We start from the raw sequence: 16,449 nt of genomic DNA on the forward strand, positions 1-16,449 counted from the left end.
ATATCATGGTGGTTCTTATTTACTTGACATGTTACATCATATGTGCACTCTGAAAAGACTTACAGGAAATTGTGAGCTGCCTCACTGCATGCCAATCCTGGGGCATGTTTTGCAAAAGACTCACTGACTTAACTGGCCCAAAAAGTGGATTTTTGTTCCTTGTGTTTCATTGAAGATCACAATTTTGAGTGATTTGAAATTCAAACAAAGATATTTCAGGAAAAGAAACTGGTTAGACTGGTGTTTGAGTGAAGACTTGCATTATCATTCTGTAGATTTAAATTTTAGAAATATCACATTGGGCCTGCAAAGTTACTTTGACTTTCCAGAAATGGGCCCCTGCTGCCTGAAGATTCTTTAAGACTTAATAAGTCAATCCCCTTCTTCCAAAAAGAATCCGTGAACTTCCTTAGTCACAACATTCCTTTCCCTTTAATTAACTCAAGCCAATCAGCCATGAGGCGTAGTCACATTGTACCCAATCAAATTAATTTATCAAAATAAACAATACCACCACAGAGGCTATCTATTAAATACCTCCAGATTCTTAACAAGTTTCAATTCCATTCAATTACTGACAGTCTACCACTGCCTGTAAGACCTCTTACTGCCATATGTTTACCCTACAATCACTCTTAGATGCTGTAAATTAAATTTCTAAGCTTCTAGGTTTCAAATTTTACTGGGGGAAACCTTCCCCAAACCCTAATAGGAGAAAGGGGCCTAATTACACTCCTGATTGAAACCCCTGATTTTTAAGGACTCATTCTGATAATAGCTGGGTTGAAATGTTGCACTCAAACAGGGAGAAAAGAACTGATTTTCCCAATAAAAATTGCATTGAAAGCAAATGCGCTTCATGGATGTGGCAGCAATCTGCTATCCTTCTCTGGTCATGGCAATTTTTTAAAAAATATTCCAAACTTGATTTTTGTAACCTATCACTTTACACATCAGATCCTACATTTTATCAACAGAAAAATGGTCTCTTACCCTAATTCATGGGTATGTTACAATACTTAAGATTAACACCCTGTAGGGTGGAATATACTTTTTTTATTTTTACATACATCAAATACAACAAAATTACCGTATCTGAACCACACATTTGTCATTCTCAACAATTTGCACAGTTATTACTTCAAGAATATTCCTGACTTTGAGGAAAGAAATGGTGTTGACTTATGCCTCTTTCTGAATTCAGTTTGATAGCTTATATGCTATAGCATTTAATGACCCTTTTTTCTGTACAGAACTCTTCCAGCATTCTCTTTTTTTTTTCCAATTCCTAAGTTTAGTATGTCAAGTAGTCAACAGAGGTCAAGGCAAACCAGAGTCTCTTAACTTTGCTGCACATCAGACTGTACTATAACCATAATTTCATGATGAAATAATTTCATAATTTTCATCATACTGCAACACCAGGTACTTAAACCAAGTTTCTACAGAGAACTGTTACTAATTAAATACAAACAATCACCTTCATTTCTCACACAATATTATGGCACAAATGGTGTGACCTTGTGTGACATTATGTGACACTTTTGCCACACCAACACATTTCCCTGGTTTAAATTATTCACTGAGTTCAATGTTAGTGATGTACCCTTGACATTTGATAATTACATTTCGATGACACCTTCATTTCTTAGCACAGGTCAATGACACAAATTATTAAATAACATTATAGTTATCACAGCATCTTGCATTAGTCCATAATTTTCATTGTATTCTAACATTCACTTTCTTCTCCTTCTTCAGGTGAGACAATCAGCTGAGATGAGGCAAACTTTCCTTTATGGATACAAGAGGATGTGGGACATTCCTATAGCAAAAAAAAGTCATCAGTTTTTGTGGGTGTCTAAATTTCCCTTTGAGACAGTGAATAGCATGACTCTTCATTTCCTCCAAACATTAGGTACATTCAAAGGTACGGCTTAAAAGTGTAGAGGCAAATATTTATCAGAGCTTATCCTGGCTGTCATCACATGAAAAGACCAAGATTGCCAATGGTACTCCACTTAGCCTTGGGGGGCAGGGGGGGGGTGCCTATCAATTTCAAGGGCTCACCACCAAGAGAGGGTGGCTTGTTTAAGAGAGGCTCATTAGAGGGGGGGCTTACCATCAGATCTTGGGAGTTAAAGGGTTACAACTTACTGATGGCCAAAATGTGACTTGTCAATTTCCTATATTTACAGAATACCACAGACAATGTGAACTTTTCTAGTTGAAAATCTAAGACTTTCTGGATAGGGGGGCTTCTTGGGGAGGCTGGCTTAAGAGAATTCTCCTTCAAATTTAACAGGTTAGCTAACTTCTGCTTCCTAACTAAATGTTTGTTCTGCAGAAAAACGTTCTAGCTTCAGGAATCATTGTGCTAGTGGGTTATTAAGTGTAAATAGTAAGCTGTACAACTTAATGTTTCATGTCAAGTTACCTTTTTGCATTTGCTCATAATACTTGTTCCTTTTTTAACATAAAATGCATGATCATTTTTTCAGATCTGAAACAAAATACCTTACAGTCTTCCACAAGGCAGACTGGACTAGCTCCATGAAGGCTTCTCTCTTGTAGAAAGTCGAGGAACTACAGTAAAGTAAGGCATAATAAACGCAGGTCTATGTAAGTTACTGCAAAGTTATACAACTGTACCAAAAAAGCTTAGCAATTAGATCAGCTCCCTCGCATAGCATTAAACAGTGACCCAATTTGTATTTATCAATTTCGCATTTTTAGAGAACATGTATATAGTTCATTCTCTAAATGAAATGCTACAATCAGTTACAAAAATGTTGAGACACCTCAAGTAAAAAGTGCATTTACAGATGTCACCAGATAGCCAAGAAGAAACTTGGTACAAAAAAAAAAAGAAAACAAAAGCTGCACCCTTCCCAGATTTGATGTTGTCCATTAGTACATGATACTGCTGCTGAGCAGAGACGCATTACGTTGGATCACATGATGGACAATTTTCTGTTGTCATGGTAACATGTCTCAACTACTTATTTGCTGGTGGTTGTGGTGCCTCAAAAAATATTTTAATGAAACCTTCCTTATCAGTGTCTTTATACCTCTGCAGAATCATTAAAAAGTTCATCTTCGCCTTCTCCCGGTGGTCTGTTTTTCATCACCTCTAAGATTTCCTTATCTGAATTGTCCTCAGGAATGGAAAATTGTCGGTCAATGTACTTCAAACGAATAAACTGTTGCCTTTCCTCCCTGCAAAGATTCAAAGTAAGTTATATATTGCTATAACAACAGTAAAACTTTTGTAAAGCAAAGACTCCCAATACCCTTGCTAATGTGCACTTTTTGCAAGGTGTCCCTCCAATACATGTCTCAGTGAACAGTGTTCTCCAGAAATATTTTTAACAGTTAAAAATAGGAAAACTCTGGTGAGCTAAGGTTAGAATTCATTTAAGATCAAGACCTGGGTGTTTTACTGTTTTGTGTCATGAAAATAACCCACACTGAAGAAGAGAGAAGTTGATGAAAAGGCCTGCTGCTGAAGCTTCTGGAAAAACTCTCGAGTGCCATATATGCAATTATAACCCTAAGCTTTACTTTTCAGTCAGTGCAGTATATCAATAAATGGAAATTCTTCTTTTTCAGTGTTCTCCTCACTGAGGTAGTGACCAGTAAAGACTAGCACCTCAACAACCTCTTTTTATTACCTAAAATCTCTTGGAATTCATGAAAATTTAACAGGTTAAAGGATTGCTCTACTGGTTTGAAAAGTTACTCCACCTTGAAATATGTAAGAACACTACTTTTTTGCATATTTTGAGCCTTTTCCTTCTTGTGTGTACAATATCCTATAAATAGAGCTTACTTTGCACAATCTCTTGTGGGTTTTTTATATTCTCCAAGCTTGCCTTCATATATTCTATTCACTTTGCTGTTACCCATTCCTTCCATAAACTAAAAAAAATAAAAAGCCAACAATTAATTGAGACAACCATTAGTTTAGGGAGGGGGGTGGCAAAGGTTGATACAAAAAGGTAATAAACCATGCAGGAAGAAAGAATCGAAAGGAAAATCAGTGAATAACAAGCCAGGGACAAGTGATTTCAATTTGACCTTTACACTTTTTTCAAAACCTCTAATATGGCTTATTCCACCAACAAAAGGATAGAGAGAGCTGTCAACTAGCTTAAGTAGGTGTGTGTTTTATTGACACTGATTTTAAAATATTAACTTCTTACTTACTAAGAGGGCTCCCTGGGGAATATTAGCCAGGGATTGTGGCAGTATGGACTGAATTGTGCTCTGTCCATAAAAAAGGAAAAGAGTCAACATTCCCCTGTACAGCTCCAGCAAGCAAGGTTAGTGAGGACTGGTTGTTTATTATATGGTACTAGGGCCAAACCTGTTCATTCTGATTTTGCTGGCTTTTGCAAACAAAAATACATGGCTCAAGAACATTTCTGTGGAAATGGTCCAAATGGCAAAATAGGGACCAAGCATGAACCAATCAGATTGCTTGGATTTACCTCAGGACTACCTCGCCATAAAATAATCATTATTTCCATTGAATTATACCTTGACAGTTTGCTCCTCCCATTTGTCTAATGTCAGTGACCTTACTTTAGACACATGCACTCCCAAGCTGCGATGGATTCCAGAACATTCAATGCAAACTAAGATTCCAAGGTTTATACTTGCCCAGTCTGGTCCTGAAAAAAAAAAAAATAGAAATTGGCTTTGGTTATTTTTAACTGACCAGGATAAAGGTGAAAAAACTCACAGCTCACTTTGAAGAAAGTGACTGAATCGAAGAAATTACTTCATTTCATCTGAATAAATTAGAGGAGTTTTGACTTTAATTTGGTATCATTCCTCACTCATCCACAGTTTGTTGAAATTCTGCCTTGAATTTTCAAATAATCTAAAAAAAAAAATTAAAGTTACTCTTTAAGACAAGATTCATTTTTCTATAGCTTCTTGATATGCATTCTGTATCAACAAAGTAATAATAGGGATTTCTCTTTCACATGTGCCATGCAGTTTCTCTGCGTCACTTAGATACAAAAAACAAAAATGATGCAAGAAGGAGAACGAAACTGGTCATCAGATCATGTAGAGCCACTGATAATGAAAGTGTCTTGCTAGTGAGAGACACAGTAGCCTTGTGGTAACTCTTACCTAAGATGAAACATAATTATATACAAAAATGGTACAAGGAGGAAGTAGAACTTTGTCATCCAATCAAGTAAATGAATACTCCTTACTTGGGGTTGAACAGTCTGCACAATATGAATTTCCATCTACTTTTCTTATTCTCTCTGATGCATCAACTGCATATACTTTATTTGCATTGGCTGACTGGCTAGATCTGTCTACTTGTGATCTGGCAAGAGACTGATGGAAGAAAAATAGACAACTGGCTGAGTACATGTGTAAAAATTTGAGTTGATATTCTTTTGTATTATCATGTTAATTTATAACTGCAGATATGAATGCATTCTTCTTGGCAGATACAAATTAACAGATATTGTACAGCCAATGATAGCACAGCTTGTATAATGGCAAAACTGACCAATCAGACTAACTTTTATAACTCTTGGGCGTTGAGAACTCCTTTCTTGACCCTGACTATGACTTAATTACACTCAGGTTGATGAATTGTTGGTCAGTATTGCTGGCAACAGTCCTCCTAGGAAACACTCAGACTTCATGATCATCTAATACTCCTTGGTTCATGTATCACACTGGTTGTACTTACCTGTAATTTTGCTTTTGAATTTCTTAAGGCATCAGCTGTCGCTTTCTGGTGAAAAAAAAAGAAATATTGACCAAAAGTAAAAAGTTGAAAGAAACATAGTTAAAAAGCAATAACTAATTTTACTATATAGCTGAGGACAATATGAAGCAAATCCTGTGTTCTAATTGGTTACCAAAGTGGGCAAGAAGGCCTTGGATTGCCTGCTCTGATCCTGCACAAGAAAAAATTGCTTGGAGTGGACTTACATGTTGGGGATGAAGTCACAAAAAGTGGCAGAAGACAGTCAAAACAAAGAAGACATTTTGGTTAGCTTTGTTTCTCAGTTAAAAGTGCTTATATCAATTAACAAGCTCAAGAGCACTTGATCTGTACTGTGCCTTCAGCAATCTCCCCCTTTACCTCCAACACAACCATCATGTACATGTAAGGGTATTCAACTTGAGCTCCTAAAAATGAGTTGAATTAATATCACATTCAAATTAAAAACCCCTATGTTGTGAGCTCACAAAACTAATCTAAATCAAACATTTTGATAAAATCATTTAAAAATGTAAAAAAACCCATGAGCACATAACATTGACTTGCCTGAATGGCTGTCACCCACTCTTGTACTTCTTGATCTGTTACTGCCTGGAATATTCTTTCACTGCTTGGAGAAATGAGCTGCAGAGATAAAAAGATAAAGATAAGATTTTTCTTTCTTTTCTTTAAAAAAAAAAAGGAAAGCCTTTTTTAATTTTAAGTATTATTAATAGGTAATAACATGATTTCAAGTGCAATTTGGTGTAAATAAGCACAGGTGAATTTTTAAAAGACAACAACATCTCACAAGCCCAAAGGGCAAGTGCAATTTGCAGTCTTCAATATTATACAACTGCTTATTTACAACACATTGTACTCAAAACCATGTTGATACTTGTCATTAACTTGCATGAAAAAAGCACCACAAAAACTCAAGACAGACAAAATTTTGACAGTGTGCACATGCTATTTGTAATTTGCTCTCATGTCACAACTTTGCACTTGTGTTAAAGGAAAAATGCAATTAGTTTTCAGCCTGCAGTCAGAAGTGCATAAGTTTCTCATGTCTAATTTACTACAAATATGTTAGTCACCTGAAAACAGTTATTTCTGTCAACATCTCCCGCTGTACAAAACTTTACTGTGCAAAGCAGCAGATTCTCCATAACTGATGGACTGATCTGCTCTTGACCCTGAGCCAAAAGTCTTCCATCCTTTTGGTCTACAATGAAGTACTGATAAAAGATAGAAAACTTATTAGGAACACAATTAAAACTTACAAATGATCTATGCTATGTGATTATCATTAATACTGCTTTTTACCTCATGGACCTAGAATTCACTCGCTTACTCACTCACTCAATCACTTCATACTCTGATCTCCGTGACTGTTAGACAATTAATTTAGGCATTAAAACTGGGATTAAATGAGTAATCCCCAGCCTTCCCTCCTAGGTTTGTTTCTGTCCCCAAATATGCGCTATTATCTTCTGTTCATAAATCTGAGGGATGGGGTAAAGGCAAAAATGTGAATTGAAATGTGAAAAAATCTAATTATGTTTGAAATCAAAACATCATACCATGAAAAGTGCATACAAATGATTTGTAATCACTCCTCACAATGCATCAAAAAACTCACTCGTTTGCTAGGCTCACTTGTTCCTTTTTCAATGCATTGCAACTCATGAATAAAAATTGTTTGTATGCACTTTCCATGGAATAATCTCTTTGTCCTGCTGCACTTCAAGTTGATTTTCGTGTATCTGTTTTGATTTACAATGCTTTGACATTTTACAGATTTCATTCAGCTGATTTACCATGTTTTGAGGTCTTATAAATTTCATTGGATTTGACCTTTCTTTTTGTCACACAATTACCAAGTGTGCTTGTGAGCTATTTTCACTCCTGGTTTGGATGCATGAATCTTACTTTAATGCTATGAGAAGGTAAATGGCAAAGTGATAAAGTTCTCCCTTTATTGAAAAATTAAAACATGCCATGAAGTAGCTCCATGGAGCCACTGATTTGGTTTAGCTAATAAGTTTTGGAACCAGATTTGTCTATAAAATGTTGGTAGATACTTGTATGCAGAATAAAACAGTGGGGGAACCCTTGAAGACTTTGAAAAATTCCTACCAGAAGAGGCCATCTTGACTTGGGAAAGCCTTTCTGTTTTATCCGAAGATAGCCTCTTTTGCACTGCTCCCATCCACTTGAAGATGTCACTTGAGTTCCTTCCCTTGTTGATACTCTGAAACAAAGACATTTGAAAGAATTACTGAAAAAATTATATGTCATAAGTCTGTTTAGCTTTGAATTCTTGTAAGTTAATTAATCACTATAAACTGCAGCATTACAAACCATTAAATACATAAAATTGTTACTTGATTCTAGAGGGGGTGAGTTTCTAACGAAATTATGGTTCTGCATTGGTGGGGTATTACAAAATAATTTGGTTTAATCAACTGAGTTGATAAATAAATGTAAATTGGCCATCACAGAGAGTTTCCAAAGCTCACATTTTAGGCATTAGCCCTTCGTCAGTGTTAGGCCTTCGCTTTGACAAAGGGCCAATACTCAAAATGAAGCTTTAGAAATTCTCTTAGGAAGTCAATTTACATTATAAATTTAGTTGATTAAACCAATTTGTTTTTATTATTGAATGCATCAAGGGACTTTTAATAAGCATGAAAATGACTGTGTTATTACTCAATAGATCTTGATCCATCTGATTGTGTTTGCTCAGCATTTTTGTCCTGTGGTGCAACTTCAGAACTTGGACTGAGAAGATCATCTGGTACAACTTTGATGACCTTATCTTGTGCATCATCTGTACCTGAGATACAAATTAAGAGTCAAGAATACCTTCTCTTATAGGATTCATACTGTCTAATCTTTCCTTGATGAATGAGTAGCGGTTACCGTAGCTCTTTCACCATGCAGCTATAGGGGACCATTTACACTCTATGTGAGAGAAGAGCTACTGATGAAAGTGTCTTGCCACAGAATGCAATGAGAGTCACAGTAGCCTTATGGAAGTAAGCTGGACTCCTAATCCAAAGGTCTGCTTTCCAGCCATGGCCAAAGTCACTGTAATGGGTTCTTGAGCAAGATACTTAACCCTTTAACTCCCAGAAGTGATTAACATGTAACTTCTCCCTGTAATATCCATACATGATCCACTAGACAGGTAATGAGAATACGTAAAATTCTCAGGCAGAAGTTGTTTTCTTGATCTAACACCAAATTCTTATCACTTATTTTCAAAGAAATGTGTAGGAGCTAGAGAGGAGAATTTAAAATCAGACCTTGGGAGTTATAGGATTAACTAAAAACACAATGCAATGATGTTGGCTACATCTCCAACCCAGACTAGTTGATTTAACTGAATTATTTCTGTTCAATGCCTCTTAATACAGAAAATCTGCCCAGTAATGTGTCTCTAAGTCAAAATGAATCACACCATCACACCAGCCGCAATTTTTTTGGTCACAAGTACCATTGCAACAATTGTTTAAAGGTATTAAGCTTCCTATTTGTCTTCTAATCTTAAACTAGTGGTGAACTGATGTACAATTGTACAGATTTCTATTGTACATAGAAAGCTTTGGCCATAGTTGTCTAAAAAAAAATGTTTGTAGACAAACAATGCAACATGTTTCAAGGAAATCAGCAAACAAAATGCCTTGTCTTCAGTTGATTATCTAAGGACTCTCAACATGTCAATCATCATAAAAAGGAAGTTTACCAAGTTAAAGATAAACAAACTTATAAAGGATTTACAGCTGAATATCTTCCTGTACACACCTTCAGGACTGGTTGATGAGCTCTCCTTTTTCTTGGCTGGGGAGGATGGCAGACTACTTGGCCGCTCAGGTTGGGGTTTTCCCTCTGAAGAAGACGACGCATCATTCTTTCTGGTGACTTGTGGAGATGATGACAGCTTAGGTTTTTCAACCACCTCCCATTCCTGATCCTAAAACAAGTTAAATAACAAAGATAGATGAATGAGTGTCTGGTCAAAGAACAACATGAAATCTAACTGCTTTTCCTAATCATTCTAGCTAGAGGAAGTTGCAGTTTATGAATACAAACAATCAAAATGCTATAGAGGAGCTGAAGGGTTCATATTATGGGGACCCCCTCCCCCAAGAAATTAATTTGGTACATTATGATAAATCAGTTTACAATTGAAACTAAAAACTGCCTTAAGGGAGATCTTGAAACAAGTAGGTTGGTTCAATACATATTACAATTGTATATATGTCTAATACATTCTTAAAGTAATAGTTCTTTTTAGTTTACTTCTTGAACAGTCTGTGTTGGATAACTCTCTCTCCTTTGCAGATCCAGAAAGTTCCACAGAGCTTGCAACTCTAAACAATTTGTGAACTTAAGGAGGTTGATCTACCTTCAGAAGAAGTCACTCAAAAGCCAAATTTCTTCTTGGAACATACTTGTTACAAAATATTTGTATAGTTTCCAGAGAAGTTCCAATAGAAAAAACATTATGAGCAAATACTTGTATCCTTGACTAATAAATTCAGCCAAAACCAAATTATATATTAAGCAAGTGCCTTCTCATTGGGTGAGGCTTTAAACAATAAATTGTCTTCTGTTGGAACTTGGAAAATTTTCTAGATAAACATCCAATGAGTAACATTTCACAAAAATCCCAGAGCATGTTCTTTCTATTTCTTGAGAAGAAGAAGAGAGGAGGGAAGTTCCCATACCTGACGTGGGTGATCTTTGCCATATTTCTTGGATCCTATGAGTCAAAATTACTGATCAATAATTTAAAATCTTAATATAAAATTCGTATTTACATTCAAGAAATAGTTCAATTCACAAGGAAAGTTTATAGCCGAAGATTTAGCTGCTCAAACCTATAAATAATTCTTACAGCTGTACAACAAGCCTATTCAAAACTGTTTTATTGTTTACATGACAAATTTCAATTATCAAAATGTTACTGGATAGGAGGATTCATGTACTGAAACTTGCAACACAAAATCAGTTAATCTCGATCACTGTCGAATCATAATGGCAGTATTCATGGAGGAGCAGAGAAGATAAGTCAGTCTATAGGGCAAGGAATGTAACATTTCCATCTTGATGCTAATAAATTTTAGTTGAAATTGGAAGGGAAAATTTTATCGAGATTAAATGTGTTAAGACCCATTGTATACACTTAGTTATTGACAAAGATGTCCGAAAGGTTTTCTTCTGGAAAGCAATTTAGATAATAACATACAACAGTTTTAGGGAGCAAAGAGTGTGCCATTTATTACACATTCCATACTACCTTGAATCAAATCCCCAATTCTGTTGAAGAATTTCCCAGCTTGTGTATTCACAGTGTTGACAGAATGGCCCAGTGCTGCAGACCTAAAATAAATCACATTAGTGATAAGAGTACCATTGATCACAAAAATACAGTTAATGTGCACTCTTTTATCAGTGAATGATAACACCCATGAAGTTCGCTAATCTCTGGAAAACTGAGATGCAATGTAAATAATTTACACACTAATCTACGGGGCAGCAAGGTTGGATTTAGTCACCTGAACTAACTGAGTAAAATAACTGAGGTTTAAATTACCCAAGAACAGTGGTCTGTGGTTCTGCAAATGACTGGGCATCCTTCTGATATAGAGTGAGAATATCTGCTTCACTTACTGCCTGAATATCCTCATCATTCTGTAGATTTTCCTGGAGAGAATGACTCATTTAGTCATCAAATGTGAGTTACAACACTCATTGACCCTTTTGCTTCCAGGAGTAATAGACAGAGGATGTCTTCTTTCAATACCACCTTAATGTTAACCAATTGCAGACAATGACAGAGAGCATATTGAGAGAGGGTTATTAATTCAAAGGCAATGATTGATTTTTAAAGTCAAATTCTCAGAATTAACATTGTAAGAGATTTCTACCAGATAGTAACAAATATTGAGATATTGTAAGTGAAAAATGTCTGGTTGTGGGACACATTTAACAAGACACACAACATGAACAGTTTTCTGTCGCTCTAGTTCCAATTAATTTTGTAATGTTCCCAGATCAGAGAGTCTGTCAATCCAACTTACCTCTAGTTTGGCATGTGTGTTTTGCAGTTCTTGGAAAAGATCATTCATATATGGCTCTACATCTTTCAATGTCTGAAAAAAAAAGTTTCTTAGAATAGTATATGACCCAGTCTACATTATGTCATAATTAAGATTGTATCAAACTTTTTTATAAGGAACAAAAGCAGTCACAAGTTTAATATTTACAATGCAATACCTGGTACGCAAAATTGAAGAAAGAAAACTGGGCAAGCATGTGTTCTAAAACTTTTTGAAGAATAATCACCTGCAAAACAAACCAAAAAAAATGGTACATGTCAATTAATTTCTACAATAACACACAATGTTATTTAATACCTGAAAGTATGATATCCATTTTTTGCTCACTAGAAGATAAGTTATGTTTACAACACACTGGTTAGTAATTGTTTGCCTCTACCACATTTCAAATCACCCAGTGAAACACATCAGGCTTACCTTCTTTAAAGTGTGAATATCTCTCAGTGTTGACACATACTTGAGAAGAATTCGCTGGTAATTATGTCTGGCATGTAGCATACCATGAGCAAGCCGGTCGACTACACCAGGCTGAAAGAGAACAAGACAAGAATTAATTTTGTAATATTTGATCTCCATGAATTGTTGTTTCACATGACATAAATAAAAATAATGAAGACTCTGTCAGTAGGCGAAATTCATTTTATTATCTCATATGCAAAGTTGTTGCCTTGGCAAATTTTAAAGATTGTTTTTTTTCTTGAAAAGATAAGTATGACCCGCTCTGACTTTTAAGGATTAAAACAAAGAAAAAAAAGAGGCTGCAGTATTGGCTTTCACTTGAGCATCCAAAATGGAAATGATGCGATAATCATTAACAGTTGTAATATTTCACTTGTTTGCCACATCTGTGTTCATATAAAGCTTCTCTTTGAAAGTCTTTTCATAAAGGCTTTGACTAATTACAAAGGACATAAGATTGTCCTCTGTTTTCTTTTGAGGGCTGTAAATATCTTATCTTTGTCCCCAGAGGCCATGCAGTTTTTTGAAAGTTAGAACCTGGAAGTCAGTGCCTACGCAGAAACACTGGAAATGCCATTTTGAAAGATGTACGATGACTGCAGAATCGCTTTAGAATGGAACTTTCACAGGAAGTTTTTTTTAAGTAAAAAATAATCTCTCAGTCTGTTATGAATATTCCATACCTCTTGCAAGTTGCTGAGGTGTGCAAGGCTGGAATACTTTTCCCAAGCAATGTGCAGCCCATCTCTGGCTTTTTGCATTTGAGACTGAAGGTCCTAGATAAAAAATTACATCACAGGGTACATTTTAGTGCCTTAGTGAAACATAAAAAAGGGAAAGTCACTAAAACCTGGTTATAAGTTGTGCAAGGCCATCAAATATTTAACCATATGAAGTAAAGTGCTTTGTAAGATTTTGAACAATTCCTTTATGGATGAACTATCCTACCTTAGCTTTCTCAAATTCCTTGGTAAGAGCTGCTAATGGCTGCAGAGTCAGAAGCTGTGTTTGACTCAGGAACATGTCCTTGTAGCATTCTATTCTCTGCAACATGTCTGCAAACTGAAGACAGATGTGATTATTTTTTAATATCAAAACTTGATAATGTATGTAGTTACTTTCAATTGGCATATATTTTGTTATTAACCCTTTCTGTGACTCACAGAAGTGAATGATAATATCCATACACTATCTGGCAAACAGATAATGAGAATACTCAAACTTATCAGGTACAAGTTGTTATCTCGATCTAACACCAAATTCTCATAACTAATTCACAAGGAAATGTGTAGCAGAAAGAGAGGAGAATGAACAATTAGATCTTGGGAGTTAAAGGGTTTAAGATTTCAACAGCAGTGTAATTAGAGGAAAATAAGAACAGATCTAAAAATTATACTGCTGCTACAAAGATAGGAATTATGCCAACATACACACATACAAACATACAAACTAATTCTGCCAACATTTTTACATGAAAAATTTAAGAACAGCATAATTTGGGCTTATAGAGAAAAGACCTCAAAATATAATGCAGTTACATTAATAGAAATAATGTTCCACACGCACACAAACCTAATAACACTTTTAATTTTGTAAACAGAGTTTATATATTAGACTTAAGAGACTTGGACAAACATTTGATATCAAATTTCAATGCTATGTAGTTAATATAACTAAAGTATATAGATTTTAGTAACAGAATAATTTAGGAGAAACAAGGAGAGACTAAAACATATAATGCTGCAACAGTGAAAGGAATTCTGCTCCTCTCTCATGCACACATATGAGTCTACAACCCATAAGAACTTATCAGGAAGCTAACTTTATTAACATGTTATCTCCCATAAGTGACCAGGACAGAATTTCTTCTAACAATATCAATACATTAATATCAACTAGATTAGTGATGTGAATAAAGAAAAGTATCAATTTGGGGATTATTAGTTGATCCAATACAAAATTCTGTGAACTAACATTGTAAGAATTGTACGGTTGACAGTTAGGAGAATTACACATTTGATCAGGGAGTTAAAGGGTTAAAATACTTGGCAAATCATCTGTGACATTACCTTCATTATTGGTTCACTGATGTCTTTATCATTTTCCACTGACTTGGCGACATCTACCAGAGCACTACCAAACCCAGCTGCCGCTTTACTGTGCTGCATTCCAGTACTGAAGTATGACTCTACTGAGCCAGTGAGTTTCAATAGAGCAGGACTCACCTAATGCATGAACAAACAACAGATGTAATTAAAAGGATGATTGCAAAGTAAAAGAAAAACAATTACTTTTCTTATTGTGGCGAGGATCACTTTCATTCACGTCTTTATCTGCAGTTCAAATATATGACTTTCATATATTCTAAGCCATTTAGCAGAATTTTGTTTAAAATACTAGAGCTTCTTCAATTGGTGATCATTTCCTATATTCTCATAACCTTAATTCTTGATTCAGAAGTGACATTGTAGGGAGAAATTAGATGCCAGTCACTCTTTGGAGTTAAAGGGTTAAGAGTCAGATTCCAAAATCATAATCCATTGTATTAAACCACTCAGAGCTCTTAAGTGGTATATTAATTACTATATTAGTGCTCAAGAGCCCATTTCTCAAAGATCATGGTGGTAGGCTGTATTGAAAGGCCGTTTTTTTCTTTGCTGTGTTTTCATTCAGGATTCATGGTATTACCTGTAGTAATTTTGAAATTAAAAAAATGCAAGTATCAGAAACCAAAACAGAATGGGCTAGTTTTTCAGCAAGGCTCACACCACTATTCCTAAGGTGAATGTTTTAACGCATTGCCTCAGGTCCACAAAGATACTGAGTCTTTTCAGAAAAAGGTCCCAGTTGGTGTTGTACTAAGTGACTAACTGGCTCTTAAACTAACTAGTTTTCTGAGGAACTAACTCGAGCATATTGAGCGATTTGATATTTCAAAGATAAAATTTCAAGCAATTTTTAAGAAATTGAATCTACTTAACCATTTATTGGTTATATATCACTACTGACCTCAATTTTTTGGGAGTTCATCAAACATTTTTGGGAATATGGTGAATATCAAGAGGAAAATGTAATGAACTAAACTCGGCAAATTCATAAAATCTGACCATCGATCAGCGTATGTTAAGAGCGATCGCGAGGTTGGCTGTTTAAATTAGGCTAAAAAGATTTTAAAGTTTCTAAATAGAACAATAAGGATTTTATCGCCCTTGGGGCAGTGAGATGATAAACAGCTGATAATATGCTGCATATGTCATTGAAAAAGAAGAGTGACTATTTAAAGTTCTATTACCGGGTTAGTTTAAAAATAAATGACTATACTATAATATGACTTGATATATTTGAGGACCGCAGCTGTGATGAATTTATACTGACATTTCAGTAAAGAAGTGGTGTTTGTTATTTTACCAACACTATAAATCTCATACAATAATATATGAACCGGACCAGTTTGAAAAATTCAACACAACTACGACAGACTCGAATTTGGCGATGCGTCGTGACAAGGAAACTAGAAGTCACATAATAATTACAAGTCAGAGGTTTGATCATAATTGGCAGCAGGTTATCAGATCAAAAACGGAAAAAATTACGTTTCACACCAAAGGCAAGACCCAGATTTGATGCAAAAATCTAAGTCTTGGTCAATTCCTTACCTCAGCAGCCCGATCAGTCCAGTATTTCAGTGATTGGTGACATGTTGGACTATCATCTAAAACAAGTTCGTAGCCGGGGAGGTCGGGCACCGAGGCCTCGTAATAATTATCGTAAAACGTCATGAGGAATGTTCAGGGTTTTTCGCTAAAAATGACTCATAACCCTTCACAAGAAGTTGTTTTAACACCGCCGAACAATGCAAATTAGGGTAGAAATTTAAATTTCTTTACACCTTTATCTCTGGCCAACCCCAATTTTTTCCGACATCATAACAGCTTAGGAACCTGGCCAGGTTGAAGATTAAGTGGCCCGGATAGGCCCAGACTCCCTTGATGGATAAAGGGGATAAGTTTCTAAAGCAATTGTGGTGCTGCGTCGGTGGGAGAATATAATAGGGTAATTTAATAAAATCAACTGGACTGATAACGTAAGTAAGCCACCGTAAAGAGTTTAAAAGTT

At 35.5% G+C, this 16,449-nt stretch overlaps 1 protein-coding gene and 1 pseudogene across 1 annotated transcript; one reads left to right on the forward strand and one right to left on the reverse strand.

Annotated features, from left to right (window-relative positions):
* Positions 1-409: 409 nt before the first annotated feature.
* LOC113682445 (uncharacterized) lies at positions 410-16,319 on the reverse strand. The gene is made up of 22 exons (XM_027199618.2): positions 15,990-16,319; positions 14,403-14,558; positions 13,282-13,395; positions 13,017-13,109; positions 12,292-12,402; positions 12,032-12,100; positions 11,836-11,907; positions 11,349-11,458; positions 11,052-11,134; positions 10,480-10,514; positions 9,554-9,722; positions 8,456-8,582; positions 7,883-7,997; positions 6,841-6,981; positions 6,311-6,388; positions 5,726-5,770; positions 5,232-5,361; positions 4,543-4,676; positions 3,833-3,921; positions 3,072-3,219; positions 2,518-2,586; positions 410-1,825 (listed from the first exon to the last, which is right to left on the reverse strand). The coding sequence occupies exons 1-22, from the start codon at positions 16,110-16,112 to the stop codon at positions 1,733-1,735; spliced, it is 2,304 nt and encodes a 767-aa protein (XP_027055419.2). The 5' UTR covers positions 16,113-16,319; the 3' UTR covers positions 410-1,732.
* On the forward strand, positions 10,595-10,997 carry LOC149042806 (uncharacterized; annotated as a pseudogene).
* Positions 16,320-16,449: the final 130 nt, after the last annotated feature.

Source organism: Pocillopora damicornis, chromosome 7, assembly GCF_964200805.1.
Source record: "Pocillopora damicornis chromosome 7, jaPocDami1.2, whole genome shotgun sequence".
Classification (NCBI taxonomy): domain Eukaryota; kingdom Metazoa; phylum Cnidaria; class Anthozoa; order Scleractinia; family Pocilloporidae; genus Pocillopora; species Pocillopora damicornis.